The 18,220-nt window shown below is 41.1% G+C and overlaps 1 protein-coding gene across 3 annotated transcripts in view; it reads right to left on the reverse strand.

The window, feature by feature from the left end:
• mid2 (midline 2) overlaps positions 1-18,220 on the reverse strand; it is a 73,092-nt gene that overhangs the window by 11,305 nt on the left and 43,567 nt on the right. For all 3 annotated transcript variants that reach the window (XM_061079695.1, XM_061079694.1, XM_061079693.1), the window contains exons 5-8: positions 17,430-17,578; positions 15,967-16,094; positions 15,659-15,802; positions 10,581-10,742 (exon numbers count right to left, since the gene is read on the reverse strand). In XM_061079695.1, the coding sequence (XP_060935678.1) occupies positions 10,581-10,742; positions 15,659-15,802; positions 15,967-16,094; positions 17,430-17,578 (583 nt within the window). The remainder of the gene's footprint in view (positions 1-10,580; positions 10,743-15,658; positions 15,803-15,966; positions 16,095-17,429; positions 17,579-18,220) is intronic.

The raw sequence follows: 18,220 nt of genomic DNA on the forward strand, positions 1-18,220 counted from the left end.
CCTTATCCACTCTCTCTCTCTCTACTCCCATTACTCCTTTTCCTCTCTCATCTCCTCCTCCCTCGTCTCCTCCCCACCTCCCGCTGTTTACTTTAGGGGCTGCATGGTAGCTTGAGGCCTGTCATCAGAGATGTATGCTGAGCAAATATTGTTGCAGGTCCTTCAGCAGGAAGTAAAGAGGTGTGCATATCCCTCGGGCACCTTGACATGTGATATTTTCAGCCTGGATTTTAACTGCTTACTCGATGTAAGCATCGGAGAAACACACACGCACGCATACTGAACACAAAGTGCACACACTCTCTGGGGGCAGCTGCCGCCTCCCTGCTTTGTACACACAATATGGACACCCAGAGTAGTTTACCAACAGAATGACGAACATCACAAAGTCCACAGTCCAGTGTTTCACTGCCAGCGCGCTAGCGGCTGAGAGGAAGACCAGTGTGCATTCAGATTAGCTTTTGTTTTGACACAAACAATTTGCGCACTCAAAATAGTCTGTCTTCACACTCACAATATAGAGCCGCAGTGTGAGGACGTATCTAAGACTGGATTTGTGTTGTTTATACTCCTACTTCATACCATCCTGAAGCTTTGTACTACAAGAACCACAATAGTGGAGGTTGGTGTTTGGAGGCTTTACACTGTAGGAGAGGTGAATATGTTAAACTAGGAGGCTGGAATCTGGAGCTTTTGGAAGTAAACGATCAATCCACAAAAACTACATTTAACTTGTCAGGGTGTGAGGAGAATGTAGGGAACTTTAAGGGTTTAACCAGAAATGGATCTTTTTGCAAATGTAAGGTTATATCTTATATCTTATATCTCTGATAAATGAAGAAAATGTTAAAAAACACAATGTTAAGGGAATTTTTTTTATGGAAATCAGTTCCTTTTTTTCCTGCACCTCAATGCAATCAGGCACTCTGAGTGGTCTGACCCAGCAGAATAACACTTTAAAACTTCTGCACTCATCTTTGAACATAAAGCTGCCGAAAATTATTCTAATTTTGAGCCTTTTACTTTGTCCTGAATTAAGAAACTGCTTTCCTCTTCCACTGCTACTAAGTTTCTTGTTGGTATGAATTCATTACTGAGACAGACAGCCAATTAAAAAGCATAAACAGGCCACAGTCTAATAAAAGCTGTCGAGATTCATGTGCTTTCTTGTTCTGTCGGCCGCCACTCTCATAAGTTGTGACCAAACTCATGCAACCTTAATTCAATTTCACGCTTGTGAATGCATAAAAACATGGTAAAATATAATGATTACTATGTTGTTAGCCCGAAGAGGCGGCTCTATCTTTTGAATGTTAAAATGACTAGATCCACGCTCAGGCTTTGAATAAATTAGATAAGCGTCATTATTTTTATTTTCCCTTTAAATTTGTTTTTAGGAATTTATCTATGATCATTTAAAAAAAATAAAAAAGGGCTGGAAATCTGAAGTCAATGTGAGAAAAATGTATAAATCCTGCTAACTGTGGCCCTGAAGAATCTTAACATTGAACAAATTAGAATTACTCCCCTGAGGTTGTTTGCTTCCACCAACCAGTGCAGTCTAAGCCTTTCCAGGTATTCCTCACATGTTGCATCGTAACCTGGGACCTTTGCCCACTGATATCTAATCAGTTGATCTTTGAGTCCACACGACTAGACATCATGTTCAAAACGCCAAAATATGTTTTCTGAGGGCACAGTGAACTTCATGTTTGACCCCCTTCCCATCTAATCAGTTCGCCCGTTAGTCCAAATAGAAATGTGTGCCATATTTGGAAGGATCTTTTTGAGGCGTTCTTAAAGGGATAGCTTACAGAAAAATGTAAATTCACTTATAATCTAGCCACTCAAAAGAGTTGCAGCCAAATCCAATACAATTGAAGTAACTGGTGACAGCTTCTTCGAACTAAAAAAAACAACAGCCATGCTGATCCTGTTGTTTCATACAAGTGTCTGTATGCCGTGACATTCAAATTTGTCTCGAAAGGGCGTCATTAACACCATGTTTTTAGCCCAAGTTGTCCTCTGATATCCTCCTCTGGAGCCACGTTCATTTTTGCAGTGCGTGGTAGCATAGCCAGTTCCGACAGTTACTTCAATTGCATTGAATTTGGCTGCAACACTGTTTACCCCTGACACTCAAGAAGAGTTTGGTGGACTCAAAAACTTCATCCACCCTTCCATCGGCCTAGTGCTTAGTAGATAATGAGTGAATTTTCATTTTTCGGTGAACTATCCCTTCACCAAAACACTTTCACAAGGCAAAGAGGGTTTTGTGAGGCCACAGTGACAGTGACCTTTAACCAGCAAATTCTATTCAGTTAATCTCTGAGTCCAACTGAAAGTTTTTACAAAATTCAAAGGAATTCCCTGAAGGAGTTCTTGAGATCTCGTGACAGATGGACGGACATACTTGAACTTCATCGAGTTTAAACTGTACTGACCTGAATGTTATTTGGGCCATCTGTGTACATCGCTGAGGCCTGGACCGGATTAATGTGTAAAATGCAATGGATTGAGGGCACTCATGTCTGCAGACACTCCTACCTGCAAAGAGCTATTTGGTGTCTTTCATTCGCTCAACACTTTCCCCTCTCTCACGTTCAATCTGTCACTTTCCATCCACTTTTATTCCCTTGCTCTCTCCGTCTCCTTGTAGGTTTCCTCTTTCACTTTAGACTACAGTCGTGTAGGAACCCGGCCACAGTTCATTCTAACGTAAAAGCACAAGTGTGGTCATAGCAACAAAAGGTCAGAAAAACATACGCATGCACGCACACACACCCATCATCATACTTAATTCATATGCGTTTCAGGAAGCTGTGAGTTACTTTACATGTTAGCTGTGAGCATCTACCAGCACTGTGATACCTCCATATACTACAGCATTAACACCACTGTTCACTCTGAGCCACTCTGGGTTCAGTGAGTGGTTTCACCGGAGTGACCTAAAAAGCCTGTGAAAGGTGGAAGACTTCACAACATGCTTTTAAATATTGGCTCAATCAAGCCAAAAGAAAATGCACAAGATGGTGCTGTGGTGGATGTGTGAAGTGCTCCAGCATCTAAACATAACAGTCCTACGACCCTATCACGCCCAGGATGGACACTTTCTATACAGATATAGATACAGATAAAAAATACAATTAAAACTGCAGAACCAAGAATACTGTCCTTTTTCTTCTTCATGGTCAAACCCTACGCTACCACTTGCATTACCTTCAATGCAACTCGACATCCGAGAGTGGAGTTGGTGATTCACGCGTGTTATGCTGAGAGTGGTGAATGTGACCTCGAGCTGCTGGCCTCGAGCAGTGATGAGGCGCAGGCTGCAGAGGTCAGGTAAGCCCACTTCTCTCTAACTCTGTATTTCATACTCAGCCGCAGCCAATGCTGACTCAAGTGACACAGCCTGAGGCTATTGATCATATTTTGTGCATCGCCCCAGTGGAGCCACAAAATGCTTTTTAGTAGACCTGTAAACAGGCTTCTATGTGGAGATTAGTGGAGGTCATGATAAAGCCTATTGTACAGTCATTACAAATCTTCATTTGTCATCATTACTTAAATAGACTGTATGTTGCTTGGATAGAGTGTCAAACCAATTATTTTGGTCTTTGGGGAGATTCACTCGGTTATTACCTTTAGGTCATGTTCATACCTGCTATTAGAAAACATTTTAAAAGAGAAATATTATTTTCATATTCAGGTTCATAATGTTAATTTGGGCTACTCCCTGTAATTATTCTCATGTTCAGAAAACACATCACTTTCCTAAAAATGTCCATTGCTGCAGCTCCTCTTTAAGCCTGTGTCTGAAACACATGGATTCAACTCCTGTCTCTTTAAGCCCCCCCCCTTTCCTAATACAGGCCAATCTTCTCTGATTGGCCAGCTGACCCACTTGTTTGTACCTGGCTTTGTTAAGGAATGTGCAAGACTAGCCACAAAGCGCGTATTATGCAAATTTGGGGCATCGTGATGTCACATGACAAGAAGTAGTGTTGGTCGGACTACTGACCTTTGAGTAGCCCTAAGTGTTTTCTGAGGGGGACTTTGGGAACACATTAGAGAAATACATCTCCTTTAATGTATGAAGAATAAAAATAGCCTCAAACACAAGTTATTTATAATGTCGTCACCACGAAGCAAAGTAGTGTACTTGAAAACCTTGTTTATGCTTCCCCAAGCTCTTGCTCTCTGTAAGAAAAACAAAAACGTGTATACAAAGTGTCATCTTGTGTAGATCTGTCTGGGATTACAATGAGCATGTCCGGCCTGTCCCCCACCATGAGGCCCAATGTTTGTGACATCTTGAGATGAAAAGCTTTACCTCCAGGATGAACTGACAGATGGCAGAAAAGAGTAAAGGGAGGGCATATGCCATGGCCGGGGGTAACAGAGGACAACGTGCCAAGAGAAGGGTTAAAGAGGGACAGAGAGGAGGCGCGTGGAGACTTTGAGGTCAGGACATGATTTTGTTCAAGAGAACAGACTTTAACGATGCCTTCAAAAGTACAGGAGCAATTTACTAACCTGAGTTTGCTTTAGGGGAACCACACTTTCACGGTTTACCCCAGTCAAATGTGTTTTATATATACAGTGCTCTATTTTGGGAGTTTCTCTTTTGAACAGACACAGTTGTGATGTCTTGACTTTGTAGTATTTGTGTAAGTTGCGACTCTGTGTTCTTTGCTTTGCGAGCCTCTGCATGAAATATGATGAGCTTAGGCTAAAAGCCCCCAGAGCCTCTCATCTTAAAGATGCGACAGCTAAACCCTCCAATCAAGCCACAGACAAAAAAGAGAGACTTCAAGTGACTTCAAGAACTCGTGGTTCTCGGCTCAGAGGCTTGATGCTCGAGCTCGCCCGGAGGCAGCAGAATCTACGGAGAACCACAATAAGCCTGTCAAAGAGTGGTATTTGTGATCATTTTTTGTTGTGACCCATTTTAATCCAAAAAACACTGCACCAGAACTTAAGAGTGAGGAACTTGAATCTGAGTACCAATTCCTCAGAGAGAAAGAGGGAGGAGAGAGTGGGAGAGAAGAGATTGAACGAGGGACAGAGACGTGTGACAGAGTCGTGCATGAACTCACATGGTGCAGGTGCCATAATGGAAATATAAAAAAAACTCCATCATGGGAGTGTTTTTGTTTTGTTGACGGCTTGTCTCAATCACTGCAGCAGCGGGGGAAATGTTAGTTGCCAATCAGAGGCTGAAAATCTCGACCAAACTTGACTGTGGGTGGACAAGCTTCTCCTCCCCGACAACACAGAGAAGAGGAGGTGGACTGACAGCGAGTTGGAGTGGGATGGTCCAAATTAAACAACATTATACATCTTTATACAAGATGACATTTTTTTATTCCCAATCAGTAAAGTATTTATCTTTGTTAGCAAGTGCTGGACATTCAATTTACTTTGTTCTGTGCTTTAAATGTGCTAAAATATATGCTGTACTTGCCTTTAAAGTATGGATGGTGACAAATGAAGGACAGATATTTATTGATAATGAAGAGAGAAAATTCATTCTGTATTTAAAGGATTGGACCACAGTTTTCCTGTCTGTTATCTGACAGATTGTTGATGAAGACTTTATCGACACCTACTGGCTCGGCATGCTGGTTTGAGCATTTGCAGTTGTTTGTGTGTTTTCGTCTGGAGTGAGATTATTTTTAAAACAGAGGTCATGAGGAAGGAGACTTTTTGAAAACTGAGTGGAAAATATCCGTAGCTTCATCTTTCAACTATATCTCACATTGTAAAACCTGGTAAAATTTCACTTTTGGTCTGATTTGATGATTTTTTTTTTATGTAAATTATTAATTTTAGATGGAGTTTTGGAGAGGGTACAATAGGGAAGACAATCTATTACGTTTTTCCCTAATTGTCTTGAATACATTTTAATCTTTTATCCACTCTTTTCTTTCTCTGTTTGCTTTTTGCACATACATGTATTTCTTTTATGTAAGCCTGATAAAGAAAACATGCTTTCCCTTCCAAGAAAATGCTTTATTTTAACTCCTTTTTATAATAATAATAATGTATAACTGCTTTATATCGACTGTTGGATTGTGATATGATTCTATGCACTGCAACACATGCCCCTACTACTTACTACTTGTAATTCTAAATTGTGAAAGAGTGAGAAAAAGCGAGAGCAACATGACAGAAGTGAGACTGATGATGAATGCACCGACAATAACCTATCATTTGTCTGTATCAAGGGAGGACATAATAAATGGAACTGCTTCTGGCTGCCATTTATATTGAACCCAGTGGGACAGCGGAGAGTCCTGTGTGTCTGTGAACTGTCGGCTGCAGATACCCTGCACTTCACCTCTAAATGCTCCTCGGCTACATGTCGTGCCCACATCACACTGAGCCACTAATCCACTCTGATGCCATAGAAAAAGAGTTACAGAACTGACATGCTCCATGTCCCACAGGCAGTGTGTGTGTCAGAGATTTTGATTGTGTGTGTGTGTGTTTGTGAGTGTGTGTGTGTGTGTTTAAAGCACCAGATGGCAGCTCCACATGCAGGACAGGTGTACTAGTGAAGAGAGGTCAGAGCACTCTTTACACCCCCCCCATTCACTAACTAAATGCATCTATCTTCTATATATATATTTCTATGTAATAATTCCTGAAATCTCTGTGCGTCTCTTTGTATGTGGCTCGAATAGCTCAAGAACCATTCATCTGATCTGACTCACAATTGGCATTTATTGTACCAAAGGAAGTGCATTGTCAAATTCAGGGTGATTTGTACATGCAGGCTTCTCTTTCACAGTATTAGAAAGAAAACCGCGACCAGCATCACCGCAGGCTAAACAAACAGACTCTTCCAAACAGGTAGGTTTAGAACAGATACTGCACAAATGCAGTTAAATAGAAACATGATAATATGAGCAAAATGGGGACAAAATGCAAAGTACGGCGTTGTGTCGTCTCAGCGGGGAAACCAACATTCTGCTTTTAAATGAGCTGAGAAGAGATCATTCTCACCACATCAACTGCCTTTCACCAGAAAGTTCCCAGACTCTCATCAAATGACTTCCCATAAAGTATTGAGCACATTAGCAGCTATAACTATTGAATATAGCAGCTTTAAGCGACACAGATTAAAGGCAATATAGTTTATAGGCAGCTGCGAATTGGCAAAAGTTTCTCTCATACTTAAAAAGCCACAGAAAAGAAAACTTAAATAGACTTATTTTCATTTTCATTTTGTATGTGTCCAGATTGTTAGATTAGTTGTGTAGTAGCTAACCACTTTTTCTACGTTTACAGTTGTGTGTCTTTTTTTCTATGCTTGGTTTTTTAAGCTGCTGATTATTTTAGTTTGGATGAGGACACGTATAAAATCAAAGAGATACATTTAAGTATGTGCTAAAGTGGCCTCATACTGGGACCCCCTGGTGTGTGTGGGCCTCAGTTCCCTTGTCTCACATCTGCTTAGAAGTGTATTGCTTTTCCTTCAGTTCAGATTCACTGGAGCTCTCCCCCTCTCACAGTCCATTTAGTATTTGTGTGCAGTGACTGAGATGGAGAGCGATCATCCCTTTTACTTGTGCAGTTTTCCACAAACCTATTCTAGCCAGCAGAGTGTATCCAGATTACTGTTAATCCTAAATGCCACAGCCAGACTCCTGACAGCCGCTACGAGGTGCTGACATATCAACTCCGTTTTAGCCTCGCTGCTGCAATTTAAGGCTGATTTAAAATTCTATTGAGCTTCCTTCAGGCACATCCTAAATTAGGCAGAGCAGGGTGATCCGACTTTATACATATGACTTTCAACTCTTCTAAAAGGCACATTCAAAATCATTACTTGAACGTGGATCTCTTTGTAATGTTATACAACCATTCCTTGATGCAGTTCTTTTTTTAACCAGTGCTGAGGAGGCTATTTTTTCAGCCCTGTCTGTATCTGTATTCTGTTTTTGGTGTCGATCCACATTTTTCTTGAATTCATTGAGAACAACAAATGGATCTTTATGAAAAATACAAATTCGGGCGCATTTTGAGAAATAATATCAATAAGTAGAATTTGGTGCAGCTTGATTGAATTCAAGGAGACTGTTGAGCCTTGGTGGTGTGTTTTCTTTGTTTGCATGTGTATTGGGTTTACTGTAACCCATAAATCCCGACCTGCATAAAGGCATTTACTCAGTTTATCTGCTGACATTTTGCTCCCTGTCACTTTGTCGTGTGTCTTCATTGAGACAGGGAGGCACATAAAATATAAATAGAGTTCAAAGCCATGAGGAAAAGATTCTGCAGCAAAAAAACAACTTTAGGGAAAAAAAGGGAAGGAAAGAAGCAGAGACTGAGAAGGTAGCGGATGTGTCAATTAAACATAATCTCCTCAGAGTGCAGGAAAAAAACTGCATTCACCTAGTTAGAGAGAAAACCACAGCATGAGCCATGAACGAGGAAAGTCAGAGTACTGAAGATGTCAAAGACACAGTTTCCTCTGTGTTTAGAAACTCACTGCCGAACAAGGAACACTGTAACTGAGCTTAGTAACAGTCGACGTGCACAGTCAATCAAACCACATGCAGAGAAGAAGCAAAGGAGATGTCATGCAGCCCATTAACATTCTCCACTTGCTGTTCTTGTGCTACATGGTGCTTATTGTGGTACCATTGAGTCTAAAAGGGAAGCTTCACCCGAACTCTACACAAGCTGAAATGTGGAGATGAAAATAAGGAAAAGAAGAAGCTCTCTGCTCTTTTACTGAATAACTAACTTCACCCTCTGGGGTCCAAGGGCATTTTCCCAATTAATACATTTGTGTTTAAAATTGCCTTTCACTGACAGGACAATCTCAGCTTTGTCCATTCAGAGGCTCAAATTGGATCTGGAGCATTTTATAAATAGTAAATCTGGCGCTATAGGTGCAATTCTCAAGATCTCTTGTGAAAATACAACTTTAGTCATGTCGATGAATTGTTATGATGAGTTTACCAAAGACCTAGATTCACAACAGTATTTATATCTCTCTCTCTCTATATATATATATATACAGAATAGCAGAAACATTTTAATACTATATTTACCATTAAAATACATGTTTCTATGTAGCATGAGCTGAACTAATCCCACGACACGAAATGCCTAGTTTGAAATTCAGAAGTACTCTGACAAGCCTACAGGGTAAAACTGAATTATTGATAGGAGATATTTTTTAATACGCGTACAGCATGATACCTTAAACAACCTGAGCTTAACAATATGCTTCCAGCAGTTGGGACCAGATTCAGCCTCAGTCCAGTGTAACTCAGACTGTATTGTTTTACCTCTATGTTTAGAGGTATCTGATTTAAAACAAGTGAAAACAGTCAGCAAGTCTCGAGAACACTTGAGACTTAACCCTCTAAACTTGTTGATGGGCCCTTTTTTTCCTCTCTTGGAATAGTCTCAAATGTGACTTACTGGGGAAAATCTTGTCGCACCAATTTCTCCTCGTGATTTATTTCAGAAAAATATGAAAAACACATCAGACAGTATAAAAACTAAAATGAAGCAGAGGTGAGACTGCCAATTTTGTTTACTGAGCTGTGGAAGCAATAAAACTTCCCTCTGGGAGTAAATTAAACTATATATGTAGCTCAACTGATATCAGTCATTATAGTGACTCATGCTGTGACCACAGTCGAGCACAACAATGGCCTTTGAACTCTGTCTTTGACAAGAAAGTTGATCCACATTCTTTATTCTAGATGATGCAACTGATTCAATGTATCAGTCACACGATGATGACATCCCTCCTTCAGGGAACATGATGAAATAGAAATGGGTCAGAGAGATTTGCGCTTAAAGAAAAACATGGCCATAGATACTATTAGACTAAAATCATTCAGCGAACCTCTCATGGAAAATGTATTTCAATGTGTTCTTTAGGAGGTTTTGGGGTATTTCACTGGGATCGACAGTATAGTTCAAGTGTGGAATGGGGAGAGAGAATTGGGAAGACACGCAGCAAACAGGCCGGAACAGAACTGCACCCGCTACAGGAGTACACAAGCCTCTGTGTTGAATATGTTTTTGACATATTTAAAAGTAAGAACCTTATTTATAAAGCACTTATCTAAACAAGGTTACAAAGTGCTTCACAAAAAACATGTTAAAAAACAAATGAAAGCAGTGCTGCAGCTCAACATAAATCTGACTGGCTACTGGCTTGTATGTCGGGACTATCAGATCAGACATCATTTCTTCCATGACTTTTTAAACTAAACACCTTTTGTCAAGGGAAACAAAGTTGAAAACTATCCCATTTAAGAAACTACATTAAATGTTATTGCAGTACATGTGTAACTTAAGGTTCCTGCTTTGATATACTCTTGGCTGCAGTCCGTAGAGAAGATGTAACAATCTGACTCGGAACAAGTAGAAATGCATTATTTTACTAATCAAAATATAATTTAATCCCCCAGAGAAAAGCACTGAATGGAGAAAGCCTTCGTGTGCACAGATTGTGACAGATTTAGAAATGTACGAAATAAGAACAGGACTTGTTATTATGCAGAGAAGAGCAGGGAGAGATTTTCCCATGTGTCTTCACTTACTGTTGGTTTTGAGGCGTGCCGGCTCACTGTTGCGACTTCCTGCCTGGTTGATGGCCTTCACAAAGAAGATGTACCGGGTGCCGCTCTGCAAGCCGTGCACCGTGTAGTGGTTCTGCTTGATGTTTGGTACGATCATCCAGCTGTCGGCCGAGTTGTACAAACCTGGCAGACACACACACATGAATAAACACGTTCTGTTGATCCTCTCAAGATAAGCAAAGCTCCGGTGTTTCCTGAAGAGAATTTTTTCAGCCTTGTTTAACACATTGAAAACTATTCTCACCAGCCCGAGCAGTGTCTTATTTCTTTCTCTAAATCTGACGTCAGACACAGTTAGAAGCACAGAGACCATAGGATGCTTATGTTATGCAACAGTAATGTGTTCATACCCACACGTCCGACCACCTCTTCATCAGGTTTAACATGGCATGCTCTCCTTATGTGTGTTGACGAAGCTGAGCCCATTACCCATTAAGAACGAAGCACTTTTACTAAGTGCGTTTCTTTCGTGAGTGCCTGAGGTTGAAAGAGGATGATAGCCTTTAACGTTCATGTGTTTGGAAACTTGGGCAATACCGACGTCCCCCAGTTGGTGAGCGCTTTGATTCAAATGCCCTTGCGGCGGAGGGTTAGTGACGGTTGGGTTCGCTCGGCAGTCACCTGCCTCTAAACACTGTCTTTTCAGTCTCTCAGCTGCAGCAGATTGTGAAGGATGAGAAGGAAATCGCAGCTCAGGGCTGAGGAGAGGATTGTCAACAGTGAGGTGCTCCTTTGGCCTCAAGTCTCTATTGTTATTGTGAAATAACATGGATGAATTTATACGGTTTCACCTTAGCTGACCCATGTTACTATGTTAGATGTTCTTCTTTTTGTAATATGAAATGTAGTTCCCCTGATTCTAAAGCTGAAATAAACATCTTAAATAAAAGATGAGAAGTTTGTATTAAGGTTGAGTTGTTGTAGAAAGTTTTGTGAAGAACTTACTTGAATCATATATAACAATTGAAAAAATACAACATTAAGCTATTCGGTTTGGTATCCTTTGGGTGTTTTGGGATGGCTTTTATATTACTATGGCCAATCAGAAATGGATACTTAAGAAACTAACAGTTAGAGTAAACTTAACTTAAATATAGAAATATAAATAAGTGCAAAACTGTTAACACATTTGCATATTAATAAAATAATAATAATAAAGCCTAATAACAGTTTCAGTGCTTAATACAAAATGCTCCAGCGTCAGGGCCATGGACACCCACATCCTTCTGCTTCCAAATATATCCACGCGTCGCTGGCTGCTTAATTTTTTCAAGTTTGTTGTGTTTTTCACTTTATACTGAATCGTTTTCCCACATTATCTGTGCGTCCCGATGTCAGAATCCTTTCCTGTGAAGTACAGCCACACTAAATGGCCATGTAGTTTCAGGTCGACTTGAGTTGGTGTTTTGCAGAGATCAATACAGGAGAGTTGATATATTTTAAATATATAAAATATTTCTCAGCTTGTTATATCTTGACCTTCAGCAACAACAGGAAAAAATGTTTTATGTACAAACATTTGCGAGGCGGTGCTAAAAAGAGCCAATGTCCACCAGGCTTAAATACATTTTCTTTCACCCACCTGAACAAATTCCCAGTGCAATACAGTGAACCCTTGCCAAGGCATCTTGTTTAGCAGCGCTACAGCCGAGGATAATGTTTGTGGAGTTTAGAACAGAATAACAATCCCTTCTTATAGTCTCATCTCGCCCTCCCCAGTGCAGAACTGCAGGGAAATACAAATCTTGAAAGAGACAGAGCTCTCAGGGCCATGCCTGATGTCCCTTCTGGTGAGGATGCGCCGTGAATTATTGAGCAAGATGGTAACAGCATGCATAAGTTAAAGCCGAGAGTCTGCTTGTAAATATAAATACTTCACGGGACGCAAATAAGGCCTTTAAAAGTGAGGCGGCTTTAAGAATGAATGAGGGGAAGGGACTCTTACAGTGAGAGTGAAGGCTGCGTCTTCACATATCTGTCGAGCTTTCCACAAGCTCCACGCAGACAAAGAAAACTGAGGAGAAGACTTATTCATTTAAAACACTTTTTAAAACGATGGCCAGCAGATTTACCAGAATTTTCACGCTGTTATATGTGATAAAGTGATACGGTTGCTCTACTGGGACAGCTGTCCCACGTTGTTAAGGAAATTATGCCTCCCACCTGTCGTTTTAGGCGCATCCAGCTAAAATCAGGGAGGTTACGATGTTCTGTGGGCTGTTAAAAAAGACGATACAACAAAAGACGAGACTTTGCGCTGTTCCATTTTAAAGCCTTTTGATCTCCATAGCACCTCTGCGTTTCTGCCGAACTGAATTAGGTCAGCACACAGCAGTGCTCTATCACTACTTCTGCAACTGAAAAGGGGATTTCTGACGCCAGCAGTGCTGCTTTACAGACCGCTGTGACTTCAAAGTGTGCTGGAGGAGTGCCACTGGAAAAAATGTGCGAAACAAGAGAGGAATCACGTCAGCTGATGTCTTGTATCCAGACATCAAGTGCGTGTTTGTGCGTGTACAGTGTGTGTGTGTGTGTGTTTGTGTCTGCGTTCGTCAGATAAGAAGGGAGTAGAAACACAAAGTATCCTGGGATTGGATGAGGGTTTGTCTTTGATGATGCAATATGGAGTTAATGGTGACAGTATGCGTTTGTGTGCACGCGTGTCTAAATGAGTATGTTTTTGCATGTGTGTGCATGTGCTCCTCTTTTAATTTCTTAAGGAGGAACATTATGTTTCTGCAACGAGTTCAGACTTTTAGTTCTCATCACTCGATCAAACATCGCTTCAAAGTTTGATCCTGCTGATAATGTAAAGGCCCCCTGTTGAGATACAGAGTGAATGAGGTTTAACCGAACACTGGGCTATCCTCTTACCCACTGTGATACCTGTGATAATCATGTTATTACTACGCCACAGTCTACAGCTTATGAATACACATAAAAGATGGATAATAGCTGCAGTCGGTAGGCAGGTATTTCTAGTTACCTCCCAGAAAAAAGGACGAATTGAAAGATTGATTTCATCCGTTTTTCAGCCATTTGGTTTTGGATGTAATCAGAGCAGGTGCATTGAGTTCTTCTTTGTCCAGACAGATACAATACAAGTGGTTCAGCTGACCAATGCAGACATACAGGGTCGAATATGCTCTCAAACACGGAAGGACCTGCTGGTATCTAATGAAGATGTTTGGCTTCTCAACCTCACAGTTGGCTCCCTGTGGTTGGAGTTATCCAGCTACAGGCTAAAGGCCACTAGGAGAGCCATGAAGGAACATGGCCTTAGAAGCATCACTAGTGGTTTCTAGTAACTTTAGTCAAGTGGACCTGACAATTTTAAGCATAAATAATCATAATGGAGTTCAACATTTTGGATAGAAGTTATTGCATTTCTTACTTGATACTATTCTCATGTATGTGTGCCGAATATTAAGTTATTATGTTGCCAAAGGATGGTTAGCTTAGCTTAGCATAATGTCTGGGAAACAGCTGTTGTTGTACATTAGAACAGAATACACACCTATCTGCCCTGGTAAAAACTCAAAAATTAACATATATTATATGTTGTTTAGGCAAATAAGTGCATTTACAAAAGATCTTACTACTCATGCAATCACATAATGAACTTTAAAGTGGACAAGCATTGCTAAAAAGTTAAACTTGCTTTTGGTCAAATCTGAGTCAGCTAAAAAGGTGGCACGTCATTTACAACCTTCATTACCGCTTAGCGTTGCGTTATTGATGAACACATTAGGATGTAGCATTTAATTATCAAGGCTATAAACAAATAGTGATTATATCAGCATTACCGCTGACATAAAAGCACAATTTTAAGAGCGTGTAAATCAAAACTGAAGGTCGAAGTAGAAAACACCTACTGTTTCCTCTCTAAATGAATTAATCCACAATTATACTCAACTACTCTGTTTTAAATTCCTCTTGTTCTCTCTGTGCAGTGATCGAGATCTTACAATGCAAGACGACGCTCTACAATGTCTGTGTGATGTAGAGATTGGCAGGTTGATGATATCTAACATGTGACTACAAACTGTCAACTAAATGGCAGACGGGTCACAGCCAAAGACACCTGCAGCTTGCAGAGGGCCAGAGGTAACAGCTTCACAATAACGGTGCAGACATCTTTACTTTAAGTTGTATTTGGCTTTTCTGACACTGCTCACATTTCTCTGTGGTAATCGGTTTACTTGCTGGCTCTATTTTCTGCCGCTGTGCTTGGATGCTCCTGCAGGAGTAGGGTTCACCAGACCCCGCAACCCCCATTCCCCTCCTCATGGGAGGGCCGAGGCTGAGGACGAGAGAGGCAGACGGAGCCCGGGATTGCGCTCAAGTGGGAGCGTTTAGCCACTTGGAAAGTTTTTCGAGAAATGCAATGGTAGAAACTCAAGTGGTGCTGGGAGCTAAATGGGTTCTCTCTTTGTCAGTTTCTCCTGTGAGTCTCCGAGGACTCTGTGGCAGCACGCGGCTGAATATCTGAGTCACTCGGTCTCACAGCTGAAATGTATCCTGATGTTTCAAATGGCTGGGGCACTTGAGTTGCATGGTTAGAGGGGGAAATGTCAGGCTATGCAGAGAGGAAGAGAGGAGATGAGGAAAAGGATCAAAGGGGGGGGGAGCGGAGGTGTGTGTGTGTGTGTGTGTGTGTGTGTGTGTGTGTGTGTGTGTGTGTGTGTGTGTCCGATTCTGTACATTAATCCTGTCCTCCTTATGTCATTAAGTGGTACTTTTCACCTCCCCTGTGTAACTATTATCCACTCAGATTTTCACCTACCCTCCTCCAAAGTGCTCCCGTACCCTTCATTTATATAGTGAGAGACATCCAGCTCTAATCGGTAAATGTTAATGTGTAAATCCTGTTCAGGAATATTACAACTTTGAATAAGGATAAAATTAACAAGGTTTAAAGTGAGAAAGACCATTGATCTGTTCTGATAATGATTATCTTATAATTGATCAACTACAGTACAGATCTCATTTTTCTGTATTATCATACCTGTGTGTTTGTGTGTGTGTGTGTGACTCACTGATGAAATTAGTCTGTCCCGTGTAGATGGTGTACTGCAGCTCGTAGGAGGTGACACTGAACTCGTCCTCTGACGTCCAGTGAACAGTGATGGTGTCATGGGAGGCGGTGCACAGCTCGTCTCTTATGGACGGCGGAGTTGGAGCTAAACATGGAGAAAACGACAGCACGTGTTAAAGTAAGAGAACATAGGCTGTATATTGAAATAATTAAAATGTTTTATTGAATATAGAAGCATGAAAAGTTATGTTCCAACTTTTCAAAGTTTTCTCAATGTTGCCAGCAGCGTCATACAGACTGAACTCGTACCTGTTAGATAATCTAGTCCTTCTAAAATCTTCTTCTCTCTGGAAAAATCCAGGGCAAAGTTGTCAAAGGCCTCGTTCAGGTTGACGTCAGGGATGAGGACCTGGGAGGAAGCCGTCGCCATGGCAACCCTTTGGTAGAAGTGGTAAGGATAAGGGATGAGGGAGAAAAGAGTCACAAGAAGAGAGTTGACGGAGAAAAGGAGGGGCAGGAGGTGGAATGAGGAGACAAGGGGAAAATGGAGAGGAGAGAAATGAAAGAAAAGAGGGGACAAGAGAGGAGAGAGAATTAAATCAGAATTAGTGACACACAGAAAGACAATTGTTATGAATAGAAAATAGTGTCACAGTATCAAACTGAAGTGTCTGCATCCTGTCCCATATTCCTACCTCGGTGTTTGTCTGTACACACATTGACACACTGAGGCAGTCTTTTACAGCTTTGTGGAAACTTGTGCCGACTTGTGCGTTGAGCATCAGTGTGTGTGTCTGTGTGTGTGTGTGTGTGTGTCTGAACCACAGTGGCTGCAGGGTTCCTGAGCAGTGCCCATACACAGAGCTACGCTCATTCCTCATTAAGGAGAAACCCGCGAGTCAATAAACACGCCCAGGAAGGTGCTAGACAAAAACAAAGCTAACTCCTGGCCAAAGTAAAGCTGCTACACCAGATACATATTCTGCAGAGAGAAGCCAAAACCTGCAGGAGCTGAGGAAGGGAAGAGGGAAACTGCAGTGCTGCAGAACTGGCCTCTTAAATGATGGATGATTTTCAACCGAGGCCTGACACTGAGGATTAATACAATGTTGATTTCACTAGTCACCCTATTCTAAGATTGAATTGCCTAGAAAAAAAAAGGTTATAACAATAACCTCATTGTTGGCATTTGATTAAAAAAGCCACAACAAATCAGTGTAGTCAAATATATGAAGGAAAAGTTTTATTTTGTGTCAGGAAACAAGATTACACGACTGATTACAGAGGAGGAAAAGAGTGAAAAACTAACTCTCCTCCTAACTGCAATAGAAATAAATGAAATCAGATTCATTCAATGGAATCAGGAGGTGGGCAGGCAGGTTCTCAGTGCATGTTAGACTTTTAATAAAAAGACAGAGGAATGCAATAATGAAGAAAGCCCCAGAGCACAGGAAGGAGGAAGGAGCTCTTGTCTGTGAGAGCATTTGTTTATGTTTTGGTTCTTCTTTTATGGGCAAAGATGTCATCTTATTTGTGTGAACAGATCAACAATCTGTGCAAATATGTAATTTATAAATATTAAAAAAGGCCTTCCTGAAAAACGGCACAAAAGACTGACTGAAACGTCGTGCAAATATAAAAGGGATCTGCAAATAAACATCCTACAAATAAAAAAATATCTGTGCACATTTATATTAAGTGTGTGTGTGTGTGTGTGTGTGTGTGTGTGTGTGTGTGTGTGTGTGTGTGTGCGTTTACACAACATCCCTCACCTTTCGGCTACATTTCTGGCGGTCTGGAGGAAGCGGGCGTGGTCGTTCTCCTTCAGGCTCTGCTCGGCTTGTGTGATGAGGGCACTGGAACGCTCCAGACATTGGCGACAGTTCGCAATCTGTTGAGCCAACTTACGCAGTTTCATCACCTGAGAGACAAACAAATACAGTGCATGTTGAGACAATACTGATTTACGTTCATTCGCTCAATCTGAGGCCTTAGAGGGGAGAGCGTCCACACGCCACCATGAATGAAAACTCAGACAAAAAGAAGCCCTTTTGTGCTATTGATCGTTTATGCTCAACTCCTGTGGCTGAAAATAACTTTCTGTTGGCTCAGGGCGACTCCCATTCACTCCACTTCCCACAATGCAAGGGTGTGCCTCAGAGATTCTTAAACCCCAAACAGAAAATAGACTGATATCAGTGCGAGTTATTCATCATTTTGACAGTTTCTAATGCACAAATATGTGCAATACTTCCAGGATATAAAGAGTTGCTGCCAAATCACTATGCAGAGTCAGCAACTTTCCCGCCCCTACACCAAGATAATTCTAAGGTGAAACCAACAAGTTGTGATGTTGCAAACTATCAATAGCTGCAGTTGAATCAGTGTCAGAGAACAACAACATTTAAACACCCTGTAGCACAACAGTAAGCAGATAACAATATTACCACCGATGTGCGGAGGAAAATAGTGTAATATGTTCATTTATATGTTCATTTCCATGAAGGCTCATTTCTGCTCAACTTAAGGTAGGTCCACAGAAATGGACGGGGTCTTGGCTTGG

The sequence above is a fragment of the Limanda limanda genome, chromosome 10 (assembly GCF_963576545.1).
Source record: "Limanda limanda chromosome 10, fLimLim1.1, whole genome shotgun sequence".
Lineage (NCBI taxonomy): Eukaryota > Metazoa > Chordata > Actinopteri > Pleuronectiformes > Pleuronectidae > Limanda > Limanda limanda.